Source organism: Tachypleus tridentatus, chromosome 3 (assembly GCF_004210375.1).
Source record: "Tachypleus tridentatus isolate NWPU-2018 chromosome 3, ASM421037v1, whole genome shotgun sequence".
Taxonomy (NCBI): domain Eukaryota; kingdom Metazoa; phylum Arthropoda; class Merostomata; order Xiphosura; family Limulidae; genus Tachypleus; species Tachypleus tridentatus.
Window position 1 is genome coordinate 19,118,805 of NC_134827.1, and position 26,814 is coordinate 19,145,618.

Sequence of the window (26,814 nt, forward strand, 5' to 3'; positions counted from 1 at the left end):
TCTTTATTTTTCAACAAGACAATAAAAATGATTGTATTTATAAAGCATGGCACCTTTACTAAAAATTGAAAACCCTCAGAAAGATCTCTGATGAATGATACCGCTACTCTTCTCGGGTAAGTGTGCTACATTATTCACTATTGCTCATTCCTATCGAAAATAAAGATGATGCAACCTTAAGGTAAACCTGACCCGCGAATGAAAAAGATATACTTTTACGAAGTGTGTTGAGCGAAAAGAACTTCGCAACTACTTTGACCAACATCCTATAGTTAAAAATTATACGCACTTTTATGCCTGAAAATTTGATTTTTTTATTAAATAAATAAGATAGAAATCCCTACTATTTGTGCATGCGACAAAATGGTATTAGTTAACACAATAAAAATGAGAACTTTGTCAAATTTTAGTAAAATAAACTACTTGAAAACTAGGGGTAATATATTAAAATAAACTTGTTCTATTGTAAATTAATAACAGTACTATAACATATATCTTTCAAAATCACATTTATCCATAGGGTACAGTGAATCAGCTAACATCCTCAGAACATTAGTATCTCTAGATTCAAAGCGGTTTAGCTAGGACTATATGGATTAATTTCACTGAAAGTGTAAAATTTTGCAAAACGAGATACGTACTCAACAGCAAGTACGGGTTTATTTATCATTAGTAGAAATTCTAAACCTGCGGGTATGGAACCGAACCTTTAGTTGTCAATTATATGAATGATTCTTCCTATTTTACACTCAGTTCAACTCTTAGCTTTTCAAGGTCGCGTGACACTGACGAACAAAGAGCTATAGGAAGTTCCATAAATATTTTACGAAATTTAAGTTAGGACTTCTTGCCAGCCATAAGAATTTCCATTAATCAACTGTGTTTTACTGTTTCATATAGTGTTTGTGTTTGTTTATTGTTAAACGTATAGTTTCTTAATAGGCTGGGCCCGGCATGGTCAAGTGGTTAAGGCACTCGACTCCTAATTCGAGAATCGTGGTTTCCAATCTCCGTCACATCAAACATGCGCGACTTTCCAGCCGTGGGGGTATTATAATGTGATGGTAAATTCCACTATTCGTTAGTAAAAGAATAGCCCAAGAGTTGGCGGTGGGTGGTGAAGACAAACTGCCTACCTTCTATTCTTACACTGCTAAATTAGGGACGACTAGCGCAGATAGCCCAAGATTTGCGTGAAATTGAAAACAAGTCATAATGGGCTATCTCCATTTTATCAACTTTAAGTATCGAAACTCTATTTATAGACTTGTCGTCATGGAGCATAGTGACAAAAAGGCATTGAACATTAATTTAGAGACTTCTAGAGACTTATTTTGAAAGCACACAACGATCATGGGCGAAATCTGAAAATATAAAACCTTTATTTACAATTAGTTGAAAAGTGTTGTTATTAATTACACTATATAACAAAATTTTTACTTTTTATTGTCCCTGGGCAGAAACTGTTATTTCCCAGTTGCTTACGCCTAAAGTAAATGAAAAAGACTTATTTTTCTCTTCAAACTTTGCTTTTGTGACCTTGGAGCAAATAACGAAAATATGATGGGGAGACTATATTTGGAGGCTGATACCTGAAAGTGATTTACATTACAGTCGCAAATCTCGAAAAACTACTCACTTCTAAACATTTTTGTATAACTTTAGTATAGATACATGTAAATCTTGATTCATATACAATGATGCAACCGTATAATACAGTGGTTTCCAACCAGGAGTGCTCGCACCCCTTAAGGGTACGAGATAACATTTGTTTTGGCCACCTTACCTTTATTCTTAAATAAATAATTACTGTGAGGGGTACGAGAACACATTAATTATTTTAGGGGTGCGGGACATAAAAAAAGGTTGGGAACCATTGGTATATTAGGAAATGCATTATTTTATCAAATATAATTGTAACGAGAAATTTAACCTAAACATTCTTATAAATGTAAATGTTACTGCTTCATTACAGAATTTTTAAAAATGTTAAGTTGACACTTCTATGTTGTAACTGAATACAGTTTACAAACATAAACACATCTTTATTGTAAACAAGCGTAGTTGTCTAGCAGCCCACGTTACATCCCCGGTGGTTTACGTTCAGTTTTGAAAATCTTGTTTCTTAGGCCTATTTTAAAATACGTGAACTATACATGATTTTCTAAAATTAAATTGTTTAAAGGGTAGATACTGCATAAATTATAATGAACAACATGAAAAAAAATGATTAAGCTCATAAAAATATTTTTTTAATACAAGAGAAGTTGTGAAAATAGAACAAAAATCCGATTTTTTCTGTTTCATTCACCGTGTTCAACTAGAACAACAAAAGTAATGAGGAATCTAGCTTTTTAATGCTATTTTCAGAGATATAAATTAAAATTTTTAGAAATTTGAAAAAGTATTTTTATACATTTTTTATTTTGCTTACAAAACTGTGTGTGTGTTTTATTACAGCAAAGCCACATCAGGCTATCTGCTGAGTCCACCGTGTGGAATCGAATCCTTAATTTTAGCGTTGTAAACTTACAAAACAAACGAAGCACTTTTAGCATTACTTATATAGCTTCGTACTTAAAATAGTTGCAAAACAATGTAAGGTATCTAGTGAGAAAGGTTCCACAATGTTGCTTGTTACATTTCTTAACCACAATCCAATCCAAGTTCTTTCATTTAGCTGTAGATACTAGGATTGTAGATTATAACTTGGAGAATTGATTTCTTAAGGAGAAGCATATTTTAAATTAAATTATTTATCTAAATAAACATTCAGTTATTTACTAATTAGTCTAACTTAATTTAACCTAGCATTTAAAAAAATATAAAGTATATTTATTTTAATTATATTTCTGATGTCAGCATTTAAAAAAATACATTCAATTTTTTTTTCTATTTGAGCGCGTTGCATGAAACAGAAAAGATTCCAAAAGTCTTCTATTGGAATTCGATTACTTATGAATTGTTTACTTTTACGAAACCATAGTTTTTTTTTTTAAAATAAATGTTGTGATGAAAAACCGATACAAGACCTTTTATGTTGTTCTCTTTTTATTGGCCCGGCATGACCAGGTGGTTAGTGGTCTGAGAATCGTGAGTGCAGACCCGTCGCACCAAACATGACCGCCTTTTTAGCCGATGGATCATTATAAAGTGATGGACGGTAAATCCCATTATTCGTTGGTAAAAAGAGTACCCCAAGAGTTGACGGTGGGTGGTGATGTCTACCTGTTTTCTCTCTAATCTTATATTGCTAAATTAGGGACAGCTGGCGCATATAGTCCTCGTGTAGCTTTGCGCGAAATTCAAAAAACACACAAAAGCACCCTTTTTTCATTCAAAACTACGCAATTGCTTCCCTGCGTTCTGTTCACTGTAGAGAATCAAATCCTGCGCTTTCATGGCTGTAAATATGTTAACTAATAGCTGCCTCACCCTGGGCGTTTTGTTTGCTGTCAATTGCAAAACTTTTATTATATATATTGCTGCACATTTGGCACTTCTAACCAGTGATACTTTCTAAAATCATTGTAATTGCTTCAGTTGCCATAATAACGTTACCAATAGACCACTACATACACATTTTTTCCTTAGACGACAAAATAACTATTCATTAAGCTGTTATGACAAGAGATAAATTTCCTGTTTAGGAAGGCAATCACAAAAGCAGGATCGTTTTTAAACATACCAAAGTAAGCACGCCTTCCTGTTACGTCCAAGGCTATATTAAGATTCCGGATGCGTAACAACAGTAACTCATAAATCAACGCCTAATTGTCAAACCTCAGCACTCAGTTAATTCCAAATAGCCGGAGAATACTGTACACCTAAGTCGAAAGCACTATTAAAACTAAAAACGTATGTATATTTTTGTTTAAAAACATAACATTACACCATGTTTTACACCCGAGATGAAATAGTCATGGGAAGCCATAAAACGTCAAACATTCACTTTTCGATACGTGGCTTACGTTTAGAAAAACAACCATCTAAATGCATTTCACTAGCCACGATTATATGGATTCATTCATTTAATCACCTTTGTGTGTTCAGTACTTACTATAGTATTTACAGAATAAATTTATCCATTTAAGATGCAACGCACAAATTTTTATAGTTTAATAAAGAGAATTAATAAAAAGTAATACCAATTCATCACAAGTTTCAATACTTGTATAAGAGGATTTGATTTGTATTCACAGTACGAATCACCAATTCTTAAATCAATCGCGACACGCAAAAACATTTACGGTAGTTTTCGTGTCTTGTTTGTTTTTGAATTTCGCGTAAAACTACACAAGGGCTATCTGCTCTAGCCATCCCTAATTTAACAGTGTAAGAGTAGAGGGAAAGCAGCTAGTCCTCACCACCCACCGCCAACTCTTGGGTTATTCTTTTACCGACGAATAGTGGGATTGAATGTAACATTATAACGCTCCCACGGCTGAAAGGACATGTTTGGTGTTATAGGGATTCGAACCAGCGATCCTTAGAATACGAGTCGAACGCCGAAACTACCTGGTCATGCTGGGCCGTTTTCGTGTCTTTCGCTTGAATTTTATGATACTACACTTTCCTGGGTTATTTAAAAATGAAATGACGCGGTTAGACAAAAACTCACGTAGACATAACTTTATCTGATAAAACTACACGTATCGTAATGGTGTTTACAATGGCGTAGTGTTTATTTGAAATTGTTTGGACGTTTTGAATTTCGAGGGATATCTGTGTTTTATTTGAAGTTAAGCACAGAGTTACACAATGGACTGTGTATTCTGCCCATCAAGAGTATTGAAAAGCGGTTTTTAGCATTGGAGGTTCGCAGATATACAGCTGTTTCACTGAGGATATTTGAAATTTATAGAGTACGAAATAGTTAAGATCTTTCAGTGTATGACAAGTTGTTACGATGTAGTTGAAACAAAGAATCTTACTAAAATGCAGACCAAAACCAATATTAAAGAAATAAAATATTGCTAAAAGTGTTTATATCAATGTAAGAAACGAATCAAAACCAAATTATTGCAATGTAAAGTTACCGTAAAGTTATAGAAATCAGACTAAATTGAATGATAAAATATGCAACCCTGACTTCTCAAAGATCTTTCTTACCATACAAGAATTATAGTTTGATCGAGGATGAGATACGTACAAACAAACGTCAGCGTAAAATTACATAATTTGTATTTTGAACCTCAAGTTTGGTTAGTATATATACTTCCTAAAATTATGAAGTACCGCACATGGGCTAAACTGTTACATGGCCAGAGATCCTTGGGTTTCAGGTATGTCCATCCTTTATGTTGAACTACTGGGATCAGACAAAAGGCATTCACTGCCACAAGGGTTTTGACTCGAATGCAACTCCTACAAAGCACTAATGGGTGATTCACAACCTAGTGACCACTCGTTCAAATTAAATACATCCTTGAAGAACATGCATTACAACTGGGTTTGTCTTTTCTCGTTCATTCCACAACAGCTCATTTATATTAAAAACATTGTCCTTATTTTAAATATCACTTTTATATTCTGGTTTTGTTTGATCATTTGGTTAATTTTTTTTTCTAAAGTATTAACTTAGAATTTTTAATTACTTTCAGCACCCATACCTCTAAGTGTTTTGCTTCATATTCTCATAATGAATTTACTTGTATTCAATATCACTTATTACTCCATAGAGATAAATTAGAATTTCACACTTTTAATCATTCAAATCATGTACATTGTATACTGAAGATAATCCTTGCTTGTTTCAACTGTCACAAAACTATAAAATGTCTGTATTGTAAACAAGTTATATGAAGCACAAGAAACATCTAGCTTATCCAATTTCATAAGATTACATGGTCAAGTACAATTAAGACTAGTGTTTCCTGATCTGCAAAAATGTGCCAAAATCTCAGGTCTTTATAGTCGGGAACAGTAAATAATTAGGATGTTTAAAAATTATGCACATTTCTCAATTAACCCTGCTGATGCTGTTTTAATTAATTTCAACCAAATTCGTTTGTTGCATTAAAGTTGTGCTGAAATATCATTGGCAAACCACAAACTGTTTAACATACTCCAATTTTCTTTAACGATTCTCTACATCTTTAAGTATTTCTTTATTTGTACTCAGTCTGACACAGTTGTTAATAAAACAATACAAACTTGTGGAATTTACTTTATGTATATATGAAATCTTGGAATAATTTTGCTGCAAACAAAGAGTACAATAAAAACTCAATAGTGAGATTTGTAGAAGGAACATGAAGTACCATGAAAACAGCCATTAAACAATTTTTATATACTGTTACAAATTTGTAATGTTATCAAATATTAATAATTAGAACAAGCATTATTACACTTACAAGTTTTTAATTGTTAATATTACTAATTACATTAGTCTATTTAAGCAAGTATGAAGGTGCTCCCTTTCAGCACTGGTGAAAAGTTGAATGACATACATGTTTAATATAATTTAGACTTACAATGTTCAGGATAAAGAATAGATATTTAGTATTATGCGTCTTTCTAAGCTACAATCTTCCTTCTGATACATCTTGTACAGGTAATGAAAACAGATGAAAATTATTAAATTAATCTGTAATAAACTCATGAATAAAGTCAAAATGCACAATTAAAATAAGAACAGATGACTTCACAGACAACACTCCAAAAGAAATTGTACAAGGTTTTTTTATTTACCAGTTTCTACCTGTGTGCAGCACCTGTACAGTTCAGAAAAAGTGATCTAGTTTGTTACAATTTAAACAAATGTTGATTCAAGACTAACCACAATTTACTCAATTTTTTTTTTTTTTTTTCATCAAACTGTACTTGCTAATCTAAATTCCTCAACCACAGGATTGAGGTTAATCACTGTATACCTAATAGTTTTAGACTGAGACACTGAACAAAAGCTACACCACTAAACAAACACTTGAAATTAAGTTTCTTCTGCTAACTTCTCAGCTTTGCTCATAACCTCTCCAATAGGCCCAACCATGTAGAAGGCTACTTCAGGTAGGTGGTCCATTTCACCTAAAACAAAAATAAGTGTGTAAGATACATTAACAATAAGTAAATTTTATATAATTTTATTGAAATGTTGATTTTTATCTTTAGATTTAGTCCATACAGGTAAAAGTTATAATTTACAAGCAAGACTAGTCCATTTTAGTGGCATATGGGGTTTACAGAAAGTGTCCAGTTACTTCCCATGGTGTGAAAATGACAATACTATTTTTTTTTTAAACAAGTATCAATGTCATCCAAGAATATAAAAAACACACAAAAAAGGCCTTTAAGCTAGAACATTTTTTTAATCAATGTATTTCAGGATATGTTTGAATTGCTGAAACAAGTTCCTTTGAAAAACATCACACTGTTAAAAATGAAGTAATCGTAACTAATTTGTTTCATCAATTAATCAAGAATCACTCAGTTCAAGATTAACCATCCAAGAGACAAATTCAGATCCACAAACAGTAGATATTTGTAGGTTGAAAGACTCAAATACCACTTGACTTTTTGACTCTTAGCAGAAATATTTGTGAAATTTAGTATAAACTTACTAAAGTGTAACTAAAGTTAGTTTCTTTCCTAAGAAATAAATTAACAATTAAATGACTATTTATTCTTTATTGACATAAAGAGCTAATAGCCTGTTTTAGTTATTTTAAAAACTGCACTCCATTAGTAACTATTCAGATCATATACTGTGACATCTTAAAAGGGTTAGAACAAAGGATTATTGAACTCAAACTACTAAAAAGAGAAGAAAAAATTCATGAGAAAATATGGATAGCGGTGTTCTCAGATAAATTTCTAGTAATAATAAATCTACATTTGTGAGTGACAGATAGTTACTTTGTAAAACTGTTGTTTACATGCATAGATCTTTGGAGTTAGCTAGAAAAGAAATGGGAAAATTTTCCCAGATTTCTGTGTGAACCAATTATTAAACAGTGACTCAAATATAAATTTCAAAACAGTCTTATTAAAAATAACAAATACAGAATCAGAATGATTATTTTTTATTTAAATTTCAAATTTTGGTATGCAGGTGTGCACTAAACACCTAAAAAGGCACTCTGTGATACAGAGGGTTAAACTGATATTACCTAACACTTTACATGCCATTTTACCTACTTATTAATAGCAAAAAGTTGCAGGTTTTGAACTGATTTGTAGTAATATTCAATTGTTATTCACATAATTCAGGAAGCACCAATCTGAACATATCAAATGTCAGTAAAATGGCAAAATGATGTATTTACACACATGTAGTTTTCTTTAGTTCACTGCCATTTAATTCAGCATTCAATTTGTAATTCATTATGTTCAAAACCACAGACAGATATATTGTATAAAACTTGTAACTCCAGAAGCTGAATTCTGCATGAATTAAGAATATTTAAAAAATTTAAGAGAAAAATTTTTAATGTAAATACTAAAATAATTAACAAACCTTCCAAGATCATTTTGAAGCCCTTGATGGTATCTGCAAGGGGTACAAATTTTCCAGCTTGGCCTGTGAACACTTCTGCTACCTGGAAAGGTTGTGATAGGAATCTTTGAATTTTTCTGGCACGTGAAACTGTTAACTTGTCTTCCTCTGACAGTTCATCCATACCAAGGATGGCAATGATATCCTGAAGAGATTTATAATCCTAAAACAGGAAAGTAAAAAGATTTATTTCAAATATTGAAGACAATATTTAACATTTTTCAAAATACTGCTTGGATGCAGGTGTTATGCTAAAGATGTGTAATTTATAAACAAGACTTACAAGCTATTTAGTTTAGCACTGACACACCATTACGGCGAGCCAACTTTTATCTATTAACTATGCATCAGTTAACTATAATGCAATACATCGAGCAAAGTGTGTAATATCTAAGATTTGCAAATAAAAAAAACTTTCAAAGTATCTCTTTGTAGTCTTTATAAAATATCATTGAATTAGGTTACATTAAGGAAATGATTACAAAACATTTTATGGTAAATTTATCTCGGGTTTGCATTTTCACAAATTATATTTCTTTATAAAAAGTTCTAAATTGCAAACATTTTTACAAAATACAAATTTGGTGAAAAGATTTATTAAAAATAAAACTAGTAAAAACTATGCATAACAGCAATAGCTCTAAAAGCAAAGCAAATATTATGGAAGTTAAAATAAGAGTCAACCTAACCTGCAAAATTTTCTGTACACCACGGGCAACATCATAATGCTCCCTACCCACAACGTTGGGGTCCATAATACGAGAAGTGGAGTCCAGTGGATCAACAGCAGGATAAATGCCCAGCTCGGCAATACCACGTGACAATACAGTGGTAGCATCCAAGTGAGCAAAAGTGGTGGCAGGAGCAGGATCAGTCAAGTCATCAGCCGGCACATAGATAGCCTGAAAAGTAAAACAAAGTGTACTTTAAACACTGATGAAAACAGCTTTAAATTTCAAATTAAAAGATGGGAAAAACTACTGTATCACTAACAGTTTTCTTTGTTACCCTTTCAAGCCTCCTCTAAAAACTTTATTACATTTAATTAAGTACAAAACTCACTTATGAATGAAGAATGGTTTTGCTTGAGATACCTAACAATATGTACCACAACTTAATCTTCAGCAAAATTTCATAATATATTTAAAATTTTAAATTATATACTGTAGAAATTAGTTTTAGAAACTAATTTTGACCTTCAGACCAAACAAAAAACAGCTGTCTTTTTTAATTAACAATATTAATACATTATTCAACAAGTAATCACAATCTTTAATCATTTGTTAGCAATAGAGCAAGTTCAATGTAATAGCAATCAATAGTCTTTACTTCCTGTACTGCTATCTGAGCTTGTAATTAAAGACGAATTCAACTGGTTTGTTTGTTATTTAAGTGTAAAACTACAACAGTAGACTATCTGCATTGAGCCAAATATGGGTACTGAACCATGAAGTTTAACAGTGAATCACTGCAGCAGGGTCACCACAAGTGGTACTTCTTTACATATTGCCATTCTAAGAACAAATTCTATGTCAACTTAAATCTCTCAAATAATGAGATAATTTTCAAATTATGTACTGAATATGGCTGTACTACATTAGAAAATCACTGAACAAGCATACAAACATAATAGCACTTTAAAATTTTATCTTAATGTAAAAAATACCTAACTGTTCAGAAGTATCTCTTATCTAAAAATAGTTTAAAAATCAATACTTAGTTTTCAATTCCTATTTAGTTTATTGCATCTTTTAAAACCATTTTTCAAATCCCCTTGCAGCTTATAAGCATACCATAAAGTATGATTTTACTTTTGAAATTATAATTCTTTTCATTGCTGTAACATTCAGTCAAACCTTTAACAGAACTAAGTTTTTATTAGCTCTGGGAATTATAGACGTGGGTGTAATTAGGGTTAAATGAACTGTGCAATTTTTTCTCAAACAACTATATTATCTAGTAACTAAACAGTGATATATCACCCTCACATTATCAACAGAACAGCTTTTAATCATATGGATGTTGGAGTCTCATTCAAGTTTAGAACATACAGTATTATAATAGCAACTAAAACTAAACCTGATACTTTATTAGAGCTAATTTGTGCAATGTGTTGTGAGTTTTGAGTGAATAATGCAAACACTGTGAAGGTATTTGCTTATTTGAAATCCATTCTTGTAAAATCTAATGGTGTAACTTGCTTGACACTTCTTTTGCATACTTAAATATCAAATGCATCCCTCCCACCATATCACAGCAGTCAATCTGTCACTGTTTCTCACAACTTTTGGCTAAATTTTACTATGCAAGTGAGAATATTAATTCAAAATTATTACTTCAGACATGATAGAAGGATCTCAGATTTTATTTAAAAACTGAAATACCAACGTCAAAATATTGTAACTCATTCTAACAATTTGTATACTAAAACTGGAGAAAACTGATTTCCGGCTTTGAAAATAAAATATTCTAGTGTTAAGTTATCCAAACCTAACCTGCACAGATGTAATGGATCCTTTTCTGGTTGTGGTAATTCTTTCCTGCATGGTACCCATGTCAGTTGCTAGAGTGGGTTGGTAACCCACGGCAGAAGGAATACGACCCAACAGAGCCGATACCTGGAACAGTAGAAATAACATTAGAATAACTACAGATTGAATGATGTATTGAACTTTTCTCTTCACTTCAATCAGAAACACCCAAGTCACCCGAGCCCATAAAAGAATTAGTTCAAAATGTAAAAATATTACTGATGTGATTCTGCAACCATGCATACAAAATAAACCTGGCTTTTCTTCTTGATGACAGGAAATCCACTCGAAATAAAAATGTATCTCAGAACAGCTGGTATGGGTATTAACACTTATAGGTAAGCAGAGAAAAATGTTGAGAAATCTAGCTTTTACACAACAAAAATATCAAATGAAAATAAGATTTTTTATAAGGAAAAATATTCAGTTTGTAGATATTTCTTGTTCTTTAAATTCCTATTTAACACCATTCAAGTAGTAAAATGGAATAAGCATTTTTTTAAATATAGCTCCACGTGAAACTGAAAGAATGACTTTTTTTTCTCCAATCCACTATGTAAACAGTAGTTTTATACAAAAACTCCAAGAAGATATAAGTATGTACTTGTTTATATTAAGGTAATAAGAATACCTCTGATCCAGCTTGAGTGAACCTAAAAATGTTGTCAATAAAAAGCAATACATCCTGGCCTTCTTCATCTCTGAAATACTCTGCAACTGTCAAACCAGTTAGGGCTACTCGGGCACGAGCACCAGGTGGTTCATTCATCTGACCGTACACCAGAGACACCTAACAGAGAAACAAAATCCCAGCACTCTGTAAATCAATACATCTTCTGAAATTTTCTGTAAATGTTTTTCTTTCACTATCTAAATGCTAGTTTAAACCACTAGTTACAAAACCCAGTTAACCTAACTTTGTCACTAATCAATATTGAGGTTTTAACTTTAAAAGGATTCTTCAACAATACCACTTATATTGCATACAGTATTTTTAAGTTTTGATTTCGATCATTTTATTTTTGTACATGAGAAGTTCCTGCAAATAAATAAGCAGACAATTTATAAATATTGAGTAGCAAAATCTTAACTTCAAGATTCCTGTTAAAGAAAGGTTTATCCTTGTTATTAGGTTTTATAACTTAAAAATAAAAGTCCAGGTCCAATGTGTAGGGGGAGGGTCAAAGTGTTACTTTCAAAATATAAAGTATCTATTTAATTGGCATCAAAACAGTTTACAATTCAAATCTCATCATGCAAGTTTTAATTTCTTAATTTAAAAATAAAATATTTGAATAAGTTCTCAATTTTCACTTTTCCATGAAGCCTCCCATGCTCTGAATTCCCCATTTGATTTTCTCTCTTACGTTTAAAAAAACCAAATAAACTACAGATATTGACAAGTTATAATTTAAAATAAAAACCTATTTTCTAAGACACCAAAATTTTGTTATCTCCATCAGAGATCTTCAACTCATGTTACTAATTCTCTTTAATCATGCTTATTTGACAACAGCACATTTATCATCAACAAAGATCATTTTGTGAACTACATGATTATAGCACACACATTTATTTCAGTAAGGTACTGCTTAATAAAAAATTACTTGTTATAGACCACAGTAAGAACTCTGGTAAGTAACAAAATAGTTTTGACCTTTGTTTGGGGTTAATTAGTAAGCTAGAAAAACTAACAGGTTTGAGGTGCCCAATTTTAATTTTTGCCTGAACGTGTACACGGGGTTAATGAAGAAGTTGTGTCCATTCATGAAATGCTAAGTCCCACTATGATTTTTAGTCATTTGTGTTTCACTGTTGTTCTTTTGTTACAGCAATTAGTTGGATGTAATAAACTTTGCAAGATTGTATAAAGTAAATACAGTTGCAGGCTTTTTACAGCAACAAATGAGAACCTTTTAGAAACTACAGTGAGCCCAAAGAGATCAACTCTTAAAATTATAGTGGAACCAAGAATAAGCTTAGAAAAAAAAATTCTTCAGGTTATGAAGCAGCATCATTTCATTCTTACAAGATGCAACTGTCTCAGATATTGATTCAGGTCAGCATCTGAAGGTGTTAATAGTCCATGGAACAGCAGTGAATGGATGAATTAAGGGTGGAATGATTAAGCAATACTTTATGACAACATTGCAATGAACTACAACTGTCAGTATTAGTCCCAACAAACAGATTTGACAGAATGATGAATGCAGAAAGCTATCTTGCTATTTTGTAGGAACATTTTGGCCTGGACATACAATTTTGGGACAATGGTGCACTACCCACTGCACAACAGATGTCAGGCAATATCACTCTTTCTGATAGGATAAGGGTTTATTGGCACATTTTTCTTATCATGCCATCAGATATCTTAAGTTGAATGACAAACCCAAATAGCAAGGAAGAATTGAAAGAAAATCAAAACAGCACCTGCACAACTGCAACAAATGTTACAGAGAACTTCATTGGAAATCTAAAAAGTAACATTGTGTTATATCAAAGTTCACACTTTAAGAAACTATACAGGCAATCATTGATAAAATTAGGAATCTAATAGCAGTTTTCTAAATCAATCATTTACAAAAATGGAAAGGGTGTCTGGTTTTTACTAGCTCGTATGATAAACATTTGTGGTTCCTACAAATTAGTACAATATTTTAGCCAGTTCATATGTATTTTCAACCCTAAAAACAAACAAGTAAATATCAATACATCCCCTTTTTACTGTTCTTACTACTCATACATTTATTGGGCAATTGCTTGGATTTTTTTACTGAATATTTTTTAGTCAGGATGAGTTGAGAAGATTAAGAAACTACTGCTGAGAATAAAGGTTTGATTATAAAATTTTAGCATGTTTTTCATAACCTTGGAGAATGACAAACATTCAAAGGTTCCTCAACAACAGACAATTGTTTGGGCTAAAAAAAAACTCAAGATGAGAAACTAAAAAAGCTAGTAGAAGTAGCAGGAAGAGTATGAATCTCTGATAATAAAAAGTTAGCAGAGATAAAATGTCAGTTTTAACTGAGTCCAGGGTGTTATTTTATAAAGCTTTTCACAAATACCAAGCAATATCACAAAAAGGATTGACTTTAGTGGTGAATATTAGTTTTTAGAAACAAAAATCAACATTTCATGCTAAACATTGCAAATATTCAGTGTACCAAACATGAATATTTTGAGCTAAACTGGAATAAAAAATTTGCTAAATTAACCATAATGAAAAAAAAGTAACATTGAGATTTTTAACAGCCTATTTTATCACACTGAAAGGTAATACTGCTTGAAACATTTGTCAAACAAGTAAAATTTCTGTCACTTGTCCTGTAACAAAGTGGCCCTTTTAAAACTGAATTCTGAACATGAAATACAGTCAAATATCCAAGAAAACTAAAACTTTCACAAATTATTCCTAGCTTTTAATGATGATGAATGCAAGCATTTCTAAAAATTAGTAGGTTCACTATTCAAACTTTCTTTCAGTTATAACTTTGGACAATTCTTATTTTGAAACATGTTCTAATTCTTCACATTTTTCAGCATATGCCATTTAGTTTCAATACTAAGTTCATATTTTAAACATTGCAAGTGTAAATGGCATAGATTGTAAATTACTATCATGTAGATTTAAAAAATAAATCAATATTAACAGACAACTATAATAACCTTAGAAGTCTTGTCTTTTAAACTAATGACACCAGATTCAATCATTTCATGATACAAGTCATTTCCTTCTCGTGTTCTTTCACCAACACCAGCAAATACAGAATAGCCACCATGGGCTTTAGCAACATTGTTGATTAGTTCCATGATCAGTACTGTTTTTCCTACACCAGCACCACCAAATAATCCTGGGAAAGGAAATAAATAATCAAGGTTATAGCACTGTTTAAACAAATTATAATCTAGTTTACTATTTTGCACATAAAGGAACAGTGTCAGAACAGCTCTAAATACTTATGCCATAACTTAAATTTAATGGCATAAACCAACTGTTAATAAACTACAAGTAAAATAATTGTTCTTTTTAAAATTCTGAATCAATCTTAAATAATTGTGAGGATTCTAAAACTTTAGTTTGAGTCTATACAATAATACTTAATTCAACTGTGCACTTCAAAGAAAGTTAAGTTTGTTCCCCTTGAAAAGTTGACAGCTCTGAATCACTTTATACCAGATTTAAAACAGGTAACTCGTGATTTTAGTTTGATAAATGGCTTTGAATTTTCTGAAAATGAACAATTGTTGCTTTTAATGTAGAAGTTCAATTTGAAGATTATTCACACACTGTATCACTGGTGTAAGATATGTAAATTAGAAACACAAACGGCAATGTTTTTGAGGTCTTAAAATAAGTGACAATGTTAAGATGTGTCTGTTCTGTAAAATAACCTAACACTATAGAGTTTAATAAGATATATTTAAACATTTTGACAATAAACACGTTTCAATCTGATCCACTTGCAATATAACCAATTAAAATACAGATAATCACCTTAATTTAACCATTTCCTGTTCAATGTGGAAACAAAACCCATTGTTATGACCCATATCAAATTTACTTGTCCTCAATATTAAGCCAAGATTTAATTAGTGAAGCATATAGAATTTATTTGCATTTGCAATAGACAAATATTTTTCATTTTATATTTGAATACTTACATGTTAAAATAAGTTGTTCATCTCACTCAATACAGAGTAACTTTATTATCATCTAAGTTCTTAAATAGTCTTGAACTGTGCTCTCAAAGTTGATATATTTTTTCGTCATGAAACTTCCATATAGATAAACCATACATAGCTACAGAAAATGAGGTTTGAGATGACTTGGAAGGGTGGTTAAAAACTATCACAAATGTAAAACTTTCAATAATGGAGATGGCATAAGCTTGTCAAACATTGTGCACTTGTTTCTTTTTCATAACCTGTTCAAGCCATCTACAACCTTTTTCTAAAAAAAGTCTTTTCCTTTTCATCAAATTTGCTTTACTTATTTTGTTTTTTGTCTACTGTTACACTTGCAATTTATTTCTAAATGAAATATTTCCAATTTAGAATACTACAATTTTAAATGAGTATTACTACATAGCAGTAAACAAATACAAAAGTATAAATTTACACAAGAATTTTAGTGAAAATAAATAAAAGCTCAATGTAGGTTTACATTCATATATTGTCAGTTGTATAACATGAACCTTTGGGTTAACAAATGTTTCTTATAAAAAGAAAGATAACTGAAAAAATTCACAAATCACTGTTGAAACTTAAGTGTTAATAACCCCTCAGAAACAAAAGTTTCTTTTCTGAAGCAATTTTAAATCAAGAGAACTACAGCTTTGAATATTAAATGCAGAAAGGTACAACTTGCAGGTTTTATACAGCTATGATATGTAATCAAAATGACCAAGATGTTGAATTTTAAAAATGAGAAATTTCATACTCTCCATTGAATCAACTTGTTGTATGGTTTTATTGTCATAAAACAGTTTATTGCAATTGAACTATTATTTATAGGGTTTCATTTATAACCAGTAAAAATTTCAGCTCAATACATTCAGATTCCAGCATTCTGTGAACAGTTAAATCCAAAATTTAATGTGCAATTTTAGAAAAACAAAGGAAAATCAGCTTCATAGTCATTTTTAGGCACTCACTACAAGCTACTGCCTGCAGAAATACAGGCATGGAGCAAATTTCTGGGGACACGTTACAAAAGAACAGTGTTCATAGATTTGATGGTAACAGTCATTGATTTACAAAAGCTTGAAATGCACAGATTTGCAATAAAAAACATGCTCAGATTTTCATTTCAGAATGATCTTTAAAAATTCATTAAAACTACTTGGAGTACAGCTTTAGAATTTTGCATGGCTGAATAAATCAAAATGAAGTTTTTGCCTGAATGTTTTCAAGAAATGTATAACATGAAGTGCAAAATGTTCTTTTTTCTGGGCGAGTTGGCATGGAATGATCCTATAACCTATATTAAAATTTATATTCATTAAGAATAACATTAGGGATTTTCTTAGTCTAAAATAAACTGATAAACATATTAAACCTGACAAATATACAAATGTTTGTACTTCCTATATTTCAATGCAGAAGTATGCATATGTAATTCAAAGAGCCAATTTGGTTTTATAATTAGCTTACCTAATTATTTAAAAAATATACACAGGGGCATACCAACAATTTCCAACCAGAAACCAAACATTTATGGTCTTAAAAAACTATGAAGTTGTTTTACTAACAGAAAAATATGAATACAGGTTTTGCCACTTAACAGTAGTAGAGTAATTCATGATGTACTCTTTCCACAACTCTGAAAAGCTCACATAGTAGAGTTACAAAAATAAACATTTAACTGCCAGAAGTTTATTTGTGCACTTGTGAATGATCCAATCTTGTGTTAAAAAAAGCAAAACAAACTAATGTCATTACTTGTGCTTATTATGACTACACCTGATGATTTAATTTACTAAATTAATTCTGTGCTGAATTTCACCTCTTGAAATAATTCATTAATCGTAAAATTACTTTTTATCACAATGTTTGTGCTGTACTTTGGAAAAACTGTAAACTTACTCCTGCTCAAACGTTCTGGAAGTGAATACTCTTTAAAGACAAAAATTATCTGGAGCATTTATATTACTGTCAACAGGATTTAACTTGTACAAATTTTTGGAAATATGTATACTGTTATAAAAATAAAAACATACAAAGTATATAAAAAACTTCACCAAATGTAGAACAGTCCAACAGCTAGTAAAAGTTAATAAGTATTTTTATCTTTAGAACCTACTAACAGCAACATATTTACATGTATGCTATCTCACCAATTTTCCCCCCCTTTGAGTATGGAGCCAGCAAGTCCACCACCTTAATCCCTGTAACTAGAATTTCTTGTTCTACACTCATCTCCACAAACTCAGGAGCTTCCTGGTGAATAGCAGAATATTTGTCAGTGTTAACTGGGCCTCGCTCGTCAATGGGATCTCCTATGACATTTATGATACGACCCAAAGTCTCAGGTCCAACAGGGATCTTAATAGGAGACTGGGTGTCAAGAACTTCGTTGCCTCGGACTAAACCTTCTGTTCCATCCATTGCAATAGTGCGAACAGTGTTTTCACCTGTGAGAGTAATTAGCTAACTGTTAAGGGTTTCTGCCTTATACAATAATAGGCCTAAAACAAAAACAAGTTTCTTTCAAACACAATTTTGAAGCTTTTCAATTCATTTCTTTAAAAGGTATTTATGCACAAAAATGTACCATTAATTACATAAGCTTCTCTACCCTACAACTAAGATTTCTATACACACATATATTCTCTATTATACTCAGGTATGTAACCCTCCACTTGCTCAGAATCATTTGGATACCCTGTCACCTAGAAGACTGTATTAAAGAATTTCCAACCTAAGATTGTATTTAAAAATACAGCTTATATGAATATACAATTTTAATTAAATGCCTAGAAACTTTAAATAAAGTTCAAAATCTTAGAAAAAAAAACAAATGTAATTGTAATAAACTTTCTCACCTTTAATTTGGATATACCATGTATTCCATGATGACAGCAAGATTACACTAACTTTCTAGCTCTTATAATCTGTACTGTTCTTTTTCCTCACATTTTGTCTTGGGTTTTAAGTATAAACTGATACTTTTTCAACTTCACATAAATAAATGTTTTTTTTCATTCAAAAGGCTATTGATATACAGGAACATTTCTGGCAATTTATCACTAATAATAATAATAAAAAGGATCTTTGGAAGATTTTGCATATATATTCATCTCTTTGTTTCTTAGTATTGTAACTTCAAAAACTTTCTACAGATTATTTGGATCTGTAAAATATCTGATATTCCTATGAATTCTCAGCCTTGGAAATCTGAAAAGATTTCCAAAATAAATTTTTACAAAATTAAATATGTTTATCTTTGTTGTAATTTTAAATACATATTTCTGTGTTCTACATACCAAAAATATAAGCATGCAAGTTTTAATTTATCACAAAAAGTTTCATTCAACAAGTTTAAAGGTTTATATATTAATTTCTATATATTTTCTAAATATATATTTCATGATTTTTGTTAATTCAATCAGTTAACCTCAACGGATAAAACCGGGCCCCATTAAAAAAAAAAAAAAAGCGATATTTCCTTTTATCCTTTAATAAACTATGTTCAAAAACCTACCTAAATGTTGGGCAACTTCCAAAATTAATTTAGGTTTTCGACCTTTAACCTCCAATGCATTAAGAATGGGTGGCAAGTTATCTTCGAACTGAACATCTACAACAGCACCGATTACTGCTACTATCTTTCCATAGTTTGGGCTTTGTTTCGCTGAAGTAGCTGCTTCTGTTGCATAGTTTTGATCTGGAACAAAATAAAATGAATTACCCTTGTGTTTGTCCAGTTATATATAGATAAATCACTCAATAGCAACTACATCATGCCCATTAATTAAAGTAAAATCAGACAATATAAAAACTTAGGGTTAAGCAGCAAAATATTATCAAATGTAAATGCATTTAAAATTACAAGTTTATCTTTTGTTTGGTTTATTTATGAAAAGCAATATTATAACCCAACTAATTAAAAACTTGAACATGCACATCACCACAGAAATCTAACTGATCAGTTGTACTTATACCACTTATTACTTCAATCTTGCACTTCTGAAATTAAATTTAATTCATTTTTGCCCTAATCACAAAACACTATAGGAAAAGAGGTTACAATATGTAGCTTGAATTTAAATTTTGTGATACTCAAAATGAACATCACCTTCACAGGGCTTACCCTGGACTAAATATTTTTGCATCCAGGCTATTAGCCAAATGATTTTTTTGGTAGCCAATTTTAGCCAGATAGGTTTGATCCGTATCCAACCCTCCAGGCAGTCACATACGATAAGACAGTCAAAGAATAAATCACAATTAAGTTCTTATCATACATTTTATTTCAATGAATTTATCATTTATCAAATTTATTATAAAACTACAGTTACAAAGTTCAATGTTCTTCACACACAAATCATTACAATAATGACATGGGAAGACGAGTCACTAAATTAAAAGCAACTGTTATTACATGCTGCTAAACAGGGGTCTCTAGACTTACAAACCAGGGAGAAGTTTTGCTCTAATTTCACATAATTATGGAAAAGTTTACAGTCAATAGCATTCTTTTCTTCTATAATATAATCTGTATAAGATGACTTTTCCTTGAGCTTACGAAGGGTGAGGTTTGGTCTGTTTTGGGAGACGACTTCTCCCAAGTCTCTCTAGTGAGAGCCCTGCTTAATAAAATATATATCGCTTAAACATCACCAACTAAACTTGCACCATTAGATAATGTAATTACACGTGTAAAAGCCATCACAATCTTTGTGGTCGTCCTTTAAATATAGTGCCGCTAATCAACCACATATAAATGAGTTATTCGTGTCAAGCCGTTAGGTAGCTGTTAATTGAACAATTTTCACACGTTTGTAGATCCTTTATCTGCTTACCGCATACTTGCATTAAAAAAACGTTGATGTAGTGAACCAGTGTAGCATTTTGTAAACAAAGTTTCTCCAGTATATTTGCCAATTACAATTTTTCTTCGCCAAAAAACAAAAATAGCCATTGGCAAATGTGGTGAGCGACAGCGTGAGCCCTGCTTCATTAATATTAAAAAAGAAGGAAATTGATTAATGACTATTTTTCAGGTTTTAATATACATGTTAAATGATCTTTAAAAAGACAAACAAGATGCAACCAATTTTAATAGTTAAAGTTCTTGTTGAAATTATAAAATTAAAACAAATTATACTGTTCACTGCCCAAAATTGTTTTAAAGAAAATGAAATACTTAAAAATTGTGCAATATTTTAATCTTATTGTACAAAATTAGAATTTTTGTACATTTGACAAATTAAACTAAAAGAATGTAGATTTGCTTCATTTCACAATCTACATTTGTCAGTCCTTTCTTACAATATATCAACAAGAACCTTTATATTGATCAAATACTGTTTTTCCACACCTTAACCTATACAATATATTGCTTTTAACTTAGTTCTCTAATATCTGATCCAACAGATGTCAATAAATTATATCTCAGTAACAATATAAACTCAGTATATTAATGCACAATTTCACACTTAACTCCAATAATCAGAAGATTATGAAGTTTTATTTCTAATTTCACAGTAGTAATATGACTATGTGGGTCTCTGACCAGAAATTTGGACTTTCATTGTTCATTATTCATGTTAACAAGTTACTGAGGTTGAGGAATTTCTAAATTTTCAGCAGTAAAATGTTAACTGACTTCAATTAATATTCTTTTAAATGGGTCAGGACAAGCTTAATGAGCAAGCAAGAATACAAAAAAATTTTAACAGAGGTATATGAGGTAATTATACAACTGGTGTGAAGAAACAGATCTGAGTGTGGCCTCCCACGTTTAATTTTAACAAAAGGTTAATTTATAAAAATCTATCAAGAGAAATTTATGAAAATAATGGCACACTCTTTCATTCTCTTAGTGGATTAGATATAAAAAGTGGTTTCCTTTGCTGTTTTATTTAGTAACATTTCAATTTTTAATTTACATGGTAATTTTCAACATACTGTTCATAATGACTGTGGAGGTTACAGTACAAGTTGTTTTTGTTACAGTTTGTATGGCCATAATTTTATTTTTATAATTCTCTTTCACTGAAAGCAAACCACCTTTACACAACAGGAAATGACAGTTTACAAATCTGGAATGTTGTGGATTACATTTGTTTCACAAAACAAGAGGTTTGAAGCTTGATTCTTAGTATTAAGTATTACACTATTTCACCCAGATCTCACTCAACAAACATTAAAATCATATTTTAAAACAACCTGCATCAGTAATGTACTCCTGAACTTGTGCAGGTAATGTAAAAAAAATAAAATTTACATTTAATGACTAGTGAGAATTGAGAATGAAGTTAATTGTAAATTAAAAACAGATCACCATTTTAGTTTTGTGACTAATGAGGTGGAGACTTTTGTCAAAGTTGTTCTAGAAGTTAAAGTTATGTATAACACATAATGAAACACAGGTAATTTGGTGTGCTACAGGTAATACAGCGTGCTGCTGTAGTTTTCTTATCGATTAATAATGCATAACAAAATTATGTATTGTACTGCTTCATACAATAATGTCACTTGAACAATCTCAGAGCAAACTTTCTTTTAACTCAAATGAAGAAAGTTTACAGCATTAAAAATCACTGGAAAGGAGCAAGAGAAGGGCTACTAGGATGATACCTGGTATTATAAGGTTGTCACAAGAACAAATATATAAAAATGTTTTCTCTTGAAAAAAGATGAGTTAGAGGAGCTCCAACTGAGATGTTTAAGACTGTTGTTGTTAAGGGAACTGACAGTGTTAGTGCATCAGTGCTCCAAATAAGTGATGCACTGGCATAGTTCCCAAACAAAAATCAGTCATTTATGGGCTTAAACATATTGATAAAGTTGTTTTGTTACCATGGAAAAATGAATATGGTTGCTTTAATGGTAGTACAATATTTCATTAGTGAACTCTTGTATATATTTTTTAATTCTGCACAATTCACATAACAGAGCTGCAAAAAACATTACTTAATAAATAGAAGTTCCTATTGGTGCACTTATGAATGATCCAATTTTTGTGCAAAAAAATGTCTATATATTTATTATGACTACATCTGGCAATTTAAATTGCTAAATTAATCCTGTGCCAAGTTTTACCTTTGGAAGTAATAAAATAATTCATTATTAGTTAAATTATAATTATCAAAGTACTTCTGCTGCTGCAGTTTGACAAAAATCGAAAATTACTCCCATTATCAAAATTCTGGAAGTTATTACTCTAAAAACATCTGGAACACTGGTGCATCAGCTTTTTTTATAATCAAAAGATGAGAATGACAGAATTAGGGTACACAAGTATCTGTATGGACAGTGTAGGAGTTATTTTTTATTAAAATAATTTAATTTTTCTAACATAGCAGTATGTATTAAGAGTAGATTACCACTGATATGACGTATGTAACAAATTGAAGTAAATACTTCATATATACCTGAACCACAGTGACTGAAATAGTTTCATGGATGGGATGGCCTAACTCATTTCTTGTTGTCCCTAAACTTTATGTTTAGCAGTATAAGACTTAAACTTAATGACAAATTTTTTCTGATTAACGAGCAGTTCACTAATCTAAGTAGTTATAAGTTGTACATTATACTTATGCAAGTTACCTCATATTACTATTACTACATCTAATTTACGAAGTTCCAGAAAATGTTAATACTCGTAAAAAAAGCAGTCTTATTTTTGACTTGCATTATTTTTATAGCATCGTTAATTATACTTTATTAAATTATACTACGAGCCAGTCAATATGAGCTTTTATCATTTTATTATGCTACGCAGAGTCAGGCAACTTGAATTTTTGACTCGAGTTAAAATAGGCTTACCAAATATCCACACTTTTTAAAATTTTATAACAAATACGTTTCATACTTACGTTTGGAACATAAAGTTGGAATGAATTTAAAACTAGTTTCTTGTACTTTTGATAAAGGAACGGCAGGTTTAGCCGTCTTTAAAATACAAGAACAAGTCCTCCCCAATACGTTCAACATGGTTCCACCTTCTGCAACACTCACACCACACAAGTAGCAGAAACAAATTTGATCGTGTCCTTTAGTTCTTTCGGAACACCGGCGCTTGATGGCGTAACGTAGACACCTTCTCAAATATTTCAAGCATTTTCTTTTTGTTATAAGAATATACCAAATATTTAATTAAAGAGTGATAAATTAATCGTTATTTATAAAAATAATAATTAGATGTAAATATAATATTTGTTCTCTCTTTGGAACAAGAACTGATTTGTATTGCATTCATTAAATCATTACTGTTTCTGAATCGAAACAAATGGGAAATACAGCGTGTATCAAATATTAAATTTAAAATATGTTCTTTTTAGAAGTTTAGCAAATATTCTTTTTAATTTAACAAAAATATATGTTTTTTTTTGTTATGGCGCAAGCTTCTATTTTGTGTTATTGGAAATTCTAGCTTTATTTTCATTTAGGACTTATTCCGAGCTGAGAACGCCTGTGTCTTTAAAAGTTATTCGATAATTTCCAGTTATCATGTTTTATTAATTAAGAAATTTGAGATATTTTAACTATATTTGATTTGTGCATTTTACTACAATTTACATCAAATTTAATTTTTTCTGTTTGTTTGTTATTCTATTACTTACCTATGTATTCTGTCAATTCGTGATATAGGGATTCTCAGAGATGAAATGAGGGGCTACATCCAAACGCTGACTTCCTTTGTCTCTTTCTGAGAGACTTTAGCTCCTCAGGAAATATGACAAGTCAAATGCAATCGATCTAGCGATTTTCCTGTTATAACCGAACACACAAGAGGGCAAACTTTATAATTAGATATTTCAGAATAATCTCACTCCATTTTCAGTAAATATTCAGTGCAGGAAATTAGCTCAAAATTATTTATAGTGGTGTAAAAACATTTATTAAGCTGGTCGTCAGGGCTTTCGATTGTTCTTCTGGTGATCGTAGGTTCGACTCCCCGTCGCCGAAAACGCTCGCTCCTTCATCTGTGGTGTACCTGTAATGCAATAGTCATTGCCCCAATTCGTTGACAAGATAATAACCCAAGGGTTGGCGGTGGTTGGCAGTGCCGAAGCAAGGAATTATAGCTCTAAGGCAAGACCAAAACACATCGTCTCCTCCTTTTGTGCATGTTATTTCAGGAGAATATAACACACAGCACATATCCTTCATCAACCATTGTAATTATAATGCAATATACATTGAAAAAACAAACTATAATGAAACACGCGTTTCTTTGTGTAATATTATGCAAGATAATACTCATATCAATGAGAATAAAATAATTATTAAATGATAATTTCAAAACAGTACAATTTAAGAGGCAAAATTATTATTCTAATCTAGTTTCCAAACGATACAGCTCTCAGTTGCTCAGTGGTATGTCTGAAGACTTATTTCTCTAAAAATCAGGTTATCGATAGTCACGGTGGACATAGCACAAATAACCTATAATGTAGCTTTGCTCTAAACGGCATACAAACAAGGCAAAGGATACAAAAATGTGTAGAAATTTGTAGATTACTAAAAGCAGATAATACAATTCAAAAGGATATTTATTCTTATATATATATATATATAATAGTACTATTTGTTATGTCTCAATGTAACAACTTCGCATGGTGTGGATAGATAGATCTTCATTAAAACTGGTATGGAAGTTCGTAATTTCCATGCTGGAATACATACAAATTTTTAGTTTTGCATTTTGCGTTTTAGAGTTTGTAAGACGTTTTTGGGTTTTTTGTTGACCGCTCCTTCGTCCCCCTTATATAGATCTTTACCAAACTTGATATGGAGATTTGTTGGATCTATATTGAGAAAAGTGCAAATTTGCGGTTTCATATTTTTTGTTTCGCAGTTTTCATGGGGGTTTCTTTTACAACTACGTGTATGAAAAGCAACTTTTTATGTCATAAGATAGCCCTTCATTAATCGTGTGCCCCCCAGTGGCTCAGCGGTATGTCTACAGACTTACAACGCTAAAAACCGGGTTTCGATACCCGTGGTGGGCAGAGCACAAAGAGCCCATTGAGTAGCTTTGTGCTTAATTCAAAACAACAACAACAACATCATTAATCGTGAGTTTACGTTACTTTCGTCCAGGCGACGGGCACTCTAGCTGGTTGAAAATATTTAACCGTCCATTCCATTACAAAATGTATTATTTAAAACTAAATAAATGTGTAGTATTACACACACACACACACACACACACACACACACACATATATATATATATATACACATAGTGCCTGGTATTTAAATAGATACTGGTCATTACCTAAACGATATTGTTGTTAAAACTAGTTTCTATAAACATTTATATGAAGTCGAATGATCAATACGTATTAAAGTAAACAAAAAAAGTAATACCAATTAAAATATTAAATCTAATTTCATTAAAATACGGTATAGATACAAAAATACAATAAATGAGAAAAATAAGCGTTTTCCTTCCTTGTTCACTATTTGTTTCTGTTTCGTTACAATGTTTAATAACGCTCCTCAGTCTTTGATAAAATAACTTGAAAAACAAATTCCGTGTTTTATAATAAAAAGTTAACTGGGGAAAAAATTCAAATTTCAAGTGTTGCAAAATTAATTCACTTTAAATATATAAAACTGTATAACAATAAGGTGTAAACATTAATACATATTTGTTACGTTTTGTTTCTGATCATATATAGCTCGGGTATGGTCTATCGGTTAGCACATGGTGTATTAGAAAATTCATGATTTCCGTCCCGTTACCCCGTCACACACAACAAAAGTAGTACAATTGCGATCCGCACTTTGTGACTGTTGGTACATTCTAAAGACAGTTGTTAAATCACACTTGTTGTTTAGGGTAGCCCAAAAGTGAGGGGTGAGTATTATTGTTTAGTACCTTTCCTTTAGTCTATCAGTTTAAAACAGGGGACAGCAAGCGCACGTAGCTCTAATCAATTTTGCGCAAAATTCAACAAACAACTATAAAAACGGCCAACACAGAGCATGTCTATATCTTTACTAAAAAAGATTTTAAAAAGATTCAAAATAGTTTATGTATATATATTGTATGTTTGGATATGTGGGGTTTTTTACAAGTAAAAAGAACGATTAATGTGT

At 31.1% G+C, this 26,814-nt stretch overlaps 1 protein-coding gene across 1 annotated transcript; it reads right to left on the reverse strand.

The window, feature by feature from the left end:
* Window positions 1-6,666: 6,666 nt before the first annotated feature.
* LOC143246478 (ATP synthase subunit beta, mitochondrial-like) lies at window positions 6,667-23,828 on the reverse strand. The gene is made up of 9 exons (XM_076493281.1): window positions 23,580-23,828; window positions 19,235-19,417; window positions 17,868-18,164; window positions 14,698-14,882; window positions 11,660-11,818; window positions 10,993-11,115; window positions 9,187-9,399; window positions 8,459-8,660; window positions 6,667-7,029 (listed from the first exon to the last, which is right to left on the reverse strand). The coding sequence occupies exons 1-9, from the start codon at window positions 23,695-23,697 to the stop codon at window positions 6,935-6,937; spliced, it is 1,575 nt and encodes a 524-aa protein (XP_076349396.1). The 5' UTR covers window positions 23,698-23,828; the 3' UTR covers window positions 6,667-6,934.
* Between the last annotated feature and the right edge of the window lie 2,986 nt (window positions 23,829-26,814).